Source organism: Prosopis cineraria, unplaced genomic scaffold (genome assembly GCF_029017545.1).
Source record: "Prosopis cineraria cultivar Desert tree isolate PC_DT_omini unplaced genomic scaffold, ASM2901754v1 PC1498, whole genome shotgun sequence".
Lineage (NCBI taxonomy): Eukaryota > Viridiplantae > Streptophyta > Magnoliopsida > Fabales > Fabaceae > Prosopis > Prosopis cineraria.
This window is the reverse complement of record NW_026556823.1, coordinates 24,372-30,910: the sequence shown is the minus strand read 5'-3', so window position 1 is coordinate 30,910 and position 6,539 is coordinate 24,372. Positions and strand designations below refer to the sequence as shown.

At 36.7% G+C, this 6,539-nt stretch overlaps 1 protein-coding gene across 2 annotated transcripts; it reads right to left on the bottom strand.

Annotated features, from left to right (window-relative positions):
* Positions 1 to 338: 338 nt before the first annotated feature.
* Positions 339 to 4,704, bottom strand: LOC129300248 (indole-3-acetic acid-amido synthetase GH3.10-like). 2 transcript variants are annotated; one of them, XM_054938798.1, is made up of 4 exons: positions 4,083 to 4,704; positions 2,818 to 3,740; positions 2,495 to 2,640; positions 839 to 1,266 (listed from the first exon to the last, which is right to left on the bottom strand). In XM_054938798.1, exons 1-4 carry the CDS (start codon positions 4,427 to 4,429, stop codon positions 1,210 to 1,212), a joined length of 1,473 nt encoding a protein of 490 aa, XP_054794773.1. In that variant the 5' UTR covers positions 4,430 to 4,704; the 3' UTR covers positions 839 to 1,209. The 2 variants fall into 2 exon arrangements, with proteins under 2 accessions (XP_054794772.1, XP_054794773.1); XM_054938797.1 differs by lacking the exon at positions 2,495 to 2,640 and having other exon boundaries at positions 339 to 980; positions 4,083 to 4,694.
* Between the last annotated feature and the right edge of the window lie 1,835 nt (positions 4,705 to 6,539).

The following is a 6,539-nucleotide window of genomic DNA, read 5'->3' as shown; positions in this document are numbered from 1 at the left end:
AATCTCTTTTCAACCTTCCAACCCACATGAGGATAGCCTCTGCTTTATATACATATATCATCTTTATACATTGAATGTATTGACGGTAGGCCGTCGGGGGTCAACACAAAATAAAACATGCATATTTTTAGATTGCGTTACTATTTAAATTAAAAAAAAAATACACCAACTCTCTAATTTCGAAGATTGAAGAAATAAAGAAAATTTAGTTACTCATGGACTGTTTGGCTAGCTTCTCATTGACCTTTCCAACCGTGAAAACAAGAAAACAGAAAGTCATCTTAAGTTCGAACTTTGAATATCATTTAAAAAGGCTAGATCAGATGTAAGGTCTGGGATTAATTTCAAAACTTTGAGCGCTTCAATTAATCAGCCGGATCGTTTCGGACGGGCAAATGGCCAAATCAAACTAGCATCAAGATGAGGGTGAGATTCAAGAGTCGTCTAAGCATAGGCGGTGCTGCGAAAGGTCCTAATGGTGGAGGCAGAGAGGATGGTGAGGAGGCCAGGGTTGGAGGTGCACCGAGGGGTCTTGAACTGGCCGAGGGCAGCCCCGCTCGCGACGAAGTGGTCGAGAATCCTTTTGAAGGTGCCTGGCTTGACCAAGCGAAGCTCAAGGGGCCCGATGGAGTGGGTCTTTCTGGACACCACATAGCCATGGTCGACAAAGGACACATCCATTTGTGTACAACACTTGTGCAGCAACTCATCATCCACCTTCCCTTTGATCTCCCAGTAGATCACATAGTGTCCGGGTGGTTTCGACACGTCCGCGTAGCTGGTGAAGTCCACCACCTCCGCTTCCTCCTTGTTCAGCAGTTCCGAGCCTCTTTCCACCACTCGCTGAAGGTCCTTCTCTGTGTTCTTGTCTATGTTTATTGTCAGGATTAGCTTTCTTCTGCATATGAAATTCAACTTTGGAGTCCCTCTGTGAAAACCCCCGACTTCCACCACGTCTCCTAGCCTGCACCTATACAGCCCTGCAAGTAATTCCTGTGCTTAGTTCCCGCCATATGTCTGCTTAATGAACTTCTCACTGACCTAAACCTGATTGCTATTGAGGTCTGGTTTGATTTTTCATATGACAAGACTCGGCCTTTCGATTCAAATTTCTGTTTTAAGCCTTTATAACTTGAACCAGGCCTGATACATTTATTTTAGGTATATTTTATGTAAACACATGCATTATGATTTTATATAACCCACCGGCTAAGTGGCCAACCCATTGTCTAAATTATGCTCAACCCACTTCATTCCCAAATCATTCTGCATGTTGATCAAAACGTTTAAAGTTCAAAAGCAAATGTACACCCATAATATAAGAAAGCATTATTAAATAAAGATGTGATGTGGATCCTAATATGACATCAGCTGTAAATGTTAGGATGTTTGTTTTATCAAAGTGATCTCCTAGATCAGAATTAGAATTTGGTTTAAATAAATAAAATCTTTTTGATTGATCACTTGATTATCTTCTAAACTATTATAAAATGTTTGCATTTAATTAACAGGATTGCTATAATAACACACTTTGACACATATGCTTTCTACATTTTGAGTTGCCTCATCTTTCAGTTTCTCCCCTAATTCTTTACTAATCCTCTCTATTTGATCTCTTTCCTTTTCTTCTCCGTTTACCCTCTGTCTATTAGTTTGGTATCAAAGCTTAATTCCACCGATTCTTATTCTATGTCGTTATGATAAGAAATACTCTATTATGATTACAGTGTGTTGGTGGGGAATTAAAGAAAAACAACTACAATCCCAATGATAATATTAATAATATAACAATATAGGAACTAACGATGATTATTAATTTTATAAAGTATACAACATTTATTATCAATAAATATCATGATAAACATGCACATAAATTAGAATTGTAACTTGTATTATTTACTGTTAAGTTTACGTTTACGTTTTGTTTTTGCTTTTTTGCCTGTTTACTGTTTAGATTCCAGATGGTTACAATTAGGATTTTGAGGATGACAATGGAACAATATTGAAGGGAATGTTGGACAGGACGGGAGTGGGAGAGAGGAGGAGCTAGAAAAGGAATAAATGGATATGAACGGAGGAGAAAAGGATATTAAAAAATTGAGAGGGTGCAAGGAACTGGAAAATAGTTGATATTATTTAATTATATAAAAAGTCCATCAAATAAGGAAACCAAATGTTAGATCACTTGGAATATGATAGGATAAGATAAACCGACGCCAATCTCATTTGAAAGACAATTTACTTTCTCAAATCAAAGTCTAAATAATTGTTAAATATAAAATAACTTGATTGAATTCTAGAATTTCCTACTCCCATCACCTAATCTAGGGTCTTTCATCTATAGACACCAGGGGTTTGTGGCCACAAACCCAACCAAATCATGAGCGGCGCGAGAAACAGGGAGTCAGTTGCCACAATCAGTAGCTTTTCAGTCACTTAATTATCACTTTCTATTTTAATAGGAGTAATTATCACTTTATGGCTAGGAGAAAACCTTTGACGCCCTCGCTGCTCTATTATTGGCGAAAGAGTGGGGTGTTATGTATAACCTACAGTCCGCAATATCAATGCTCCTTTTCCACATCAATGCGCACATAACGATGATAGGGTCAACGGATGAAGAGTTCCACAAAGTGACATCTGAGAGCATCAAATTCCATTTTAAGATTGATAAAAATGAAAATCGGAACGAAGAAGAGCTGGGTCCGAAATTCGAGTATGTACATGAGGGGACAATAATGTTATAGATAAAATCAGATTCTCTGCAAAAAAAAAAAAGAAAATGAAAAAGAATGTGAAGAAGGAAGAGGCAATTACCGGTGAAAGTTGTGAGCACTATTTCATACTCTTGCCCAGCCTTAACTTGGGATAGTGGAATAGGCAAATCCTCCATGAAATCATCCGCAAATGAAGTGCAACCTTGCTTCTGTCTATGAAGGGGTATGAACTCGAAGTAAGAGAAAGTAGGCACGACAGCGTATGTTACATTCTCTGGAGGCAAACTAGGATCCGCATTAACTCCTATCCAGCTCTCTGTAGAGCCATAGTCAGCCGTTACTAATGGCAACTCATCTGCATAATGTCTTAGTTTTCTCAGGTATGGTTGCATCGACCCCGTCATTATGGAATATACATACTTAACATTTGGCCAAAGTTTGGGAATCAGACCAGACCAATTCACCTCTTCCAATTCCAAGCAGGCAGCTCCTACTCTTAAAGCTAGGGATGAGTTTGGGGAAATAAGATTCAAAACAGCCTTCCTCATTTTGGGTACATTGATTCTCGAGTTTAGACTTCCTTCTTTAATGTCGTTGCAGATATCCCTCCAAAGTTCTTCGAAGCTGCGAAAAGCTTGCACTATGCTAAAGACGAAGGCTGAAGTGATAAACTCTACTTGATCGGAGAAGTAGAGGCCGAGGAGGAGGTGGCAATATGTGGCTTGCCTGTAGTCTCCTCCTGAAATCACCTCGTCAGGGCTGCAAGTGAATGACTTCGTTTTCTCCTGTTTGATCTTGAACTCTTGGCTTGCATAGTAGTGTGTTGTGGCCGTTCCTACCCTTAAGCCTCCTTTGGTTTGAAACTGATTGCTGCTGTATATGAATTCAAGAATCCTACCTCCTTCTCTTATAGGATAAACCCTTGATCTGTAGGCTGCTGATAAAGTGAAGACTTGAAGGGTAGTTTGGGCGCTGTGCCGGGTGAAAGGTACGAGCTTTTGCTTTCCCTCTGTGGTTCCGGAACTGGAAAATCACCACCACAAAAGCAGACATTAGATTTCAATAGAAAAGTAAAGGAAGACGTTCCATTCAAGGAAACAAGTTAAGAAGAGTGGCCTGCGTCCTTTAAAGAATGGGAAAATGATATTGACATGATTAATCACTGTAGACTCCTTCCCTTGCATTGCATCGTACTGATATCCAAGGACAACCATGAATTAAGCATGACGGAAAACCGGAGAGAATAAAAAAGGAAAAAAAAAACCATGTATATGGCTTGTATTTAATATTCTACATCCTGATTCCTACAAATATAAACGAAGACGACTTGAAAAATGAGATGGGTGGATGAGGGAGGGGAGGCACCTCAAGGAAAGAGTGGTAATGGGTTGTCGAGTGAGCAAGGGAGTCGTGTCCCCATCTGCAATCCTTTGGATAAAAGGCTCAAAATCTTCATGAGAGGCGAGGGGAACCACAGAAGTGAAAAGAGATTCCAATGCACAAGCATCCATGTCGAGGATATTGAAGCGACCCAACCATTTGTCGAGATATTCCACCCCATGGTTCTGCTTCAGAATCTGTGATAAGATCTGGGTCTGAACAGAACCTGCCTTCTCTGTTACATCTTCAAACCACCCAATGATGTCGTGTCCATCGTTGCTATTGCTGCCATGGCTGCCGCTGCTATTGTCATGACTTAGAACTGGTTCCATTATAATGGGTGTGGTGTTGGGGCATGAGGAAGTTGTGTACTACAAAAGTGGTTTTGGTGTTGGGCAGGCCCCTGTATAAAGCATTTCGAGAGGAACCAAGGGAGCCCACTGATTGAGGGCTTTGTTCCTTATTCAAAGGCTCCACAAGCTTGATGATGCTGAGGCTGATCCACCGAGAGTACGACAGTATACAGACCACAAGATGCTGTGCTATCATTTTAGAGAGAGAGAGAGATTCTATGGGAGTATCGGGTAAGGATTTGTATAAGAGTACTAATGACCAGGGACCAAACCCACTGTCATGACAGCTGAATAATTTCCCCCCCAATTTATTGTGAGCCACCATTTGAAAATGAGGCCATCCTACTCGATCTATCTACGAATCATTTTTATTTATTTCTTTTCGCGATCCTTCTTGCTCAGAGTGGCTGAACCATTCACCGTCATTTTTCGCCTTCGTTTAAAATACATTCCAACACAAGCATTCGTCCTGAACTGAGCAGAGGGCAACCCCGGAAGCTAACGAATACCCAAAGGCGGTCACTTTTCCTGTCGGGTTGCTGCATGCCTTGCTCGCTCGCTCGCTCGCTCAAAGAAATAAATATTGCAAACATCATTCATGGATCATCAATCATCAATTGCTATCATGAATATAACAACTCACATTAAACTATAGAGCTCTTAAAGTCCTATTTACAAATTATTTTAACATATTTTATTAAAATTAAGAAAAATTTCAAAAACTAATTAACTCAGTTGAAGATTCAATAAGCTTTTAATTTTACTCCTATCAAATATATATATTAATAATATATTTTCTCTCACCAAAATTTAGTGAGATAAAATAAGAAAATTAAAATAAAAAATTTATGATATAATTTATAAATAAGATTAATAAATATTTTTTCTCCTCGCTTTATAAATAAGATTAAATGGAAGGATATATTGCTGTTTTAATATTAGGGTATTATCTAAGAAAATTTTACACGAGAATTAATTATGCATGAAAAACCACCTCTGCCAAGTGTCTCTCTACATGTGTAGACTGATCCTTGTCCTTTTTTGTGAAGATAACCACTGGGATCTATGCTCTACTACCCGAATGGCGAATGCATTGAATATTGCTTCAATCTGTTTTTTGTTAATACTCCCTCCATTTTTATATAAAAGAAAAAATAATTATATTATACAATTTAAAAAAGAGGAGAATTATGTTAAAGTCTCATCAAAAAATTAATTACTACAAGTTTCATTAACAACTGACATAAAGCTATTTACAACACAATATTAATTACTATAATATTAATTACTACAATTTCCGTTATCAATAATGCGATGTAAATCGTCTTATGTTAGTTGTTAATGAAACTTACAGTAATTAATTTTTTTGTGTGGGGCTAGTATATAATTTTTCTTAAAAAATTAATTAATTATAATAACTGTGTTTCAAAATAAAAAATGGATTAAAATAAATTTATATTTAACCAAAATAAGATTACATTAATTGTTTGTAATGAATGAAAATCATGAGTTTATAAAGAAAAATTTAAAAAGATTATATGATAAATATTTATTGAGACATGTGATTTTATTTATATAAAAAAACAAAACAATAAACATTAGTTTCTCTTGTTTATATATATATATATATATTCTCTATTTAAAAATATAAGATATTTTTTGAGGAGTTGAATGTTAAAAAATATAAAATATTTTTAATTTTTTAAAGTTAATCATTGCCTTTTTTTAAAAAAAATACTTCTATTAATAATGACTTTAAATTTATTATGAGGTGTTTAATAAGGGTAAATATGAAAAGATAAGGATAGTTTGAAAGTAGATAATTATTTTATTAAAAGATGAAATCTGATTAAAAATATCTTATATTTTTAAATAGAGAGAGTATATATAATAAGAGTGACTACCACTTTGTATAAACAGTAAGTGTTACTCTTCGTTGCATGGCAGGCGTGATCCATGATACTCCGCAGGGCAACACATAATTAAGCCGTACCCGTATGACCTCCTGGAGCAATCATTGTTTGTCACTTTGATAAGCCAGTTAGGCTTGGTTAATTCCTGTATTTGACTCTTGGTAAATACTATTCGC

Bases quoted from the DNA above. Each gene is read 5' to 3' on its own strand.
- LOC129300248 (XM_054938797.1), bottom strand. From the start codon at position 4,429: ATGGAACCAGTTCTAAGTCATGACAATAGCAGCGGCAGCCATGGCAGC. The intron at 3,741-4,082 runs GTGCCTCCCCTC...GTGATTTTCCAG, and splicing joins ATTACCACTCTTTCCTTGAG to TTCCGGAACCACAGAGGGAA. The intron at 981-2,817 runs GTAATTGCCTCT...AATTACTTGCAG, and splicing joins AGTGCTCACAACTTTCACCG to GGCTGTATAGGTGCAGGCTA.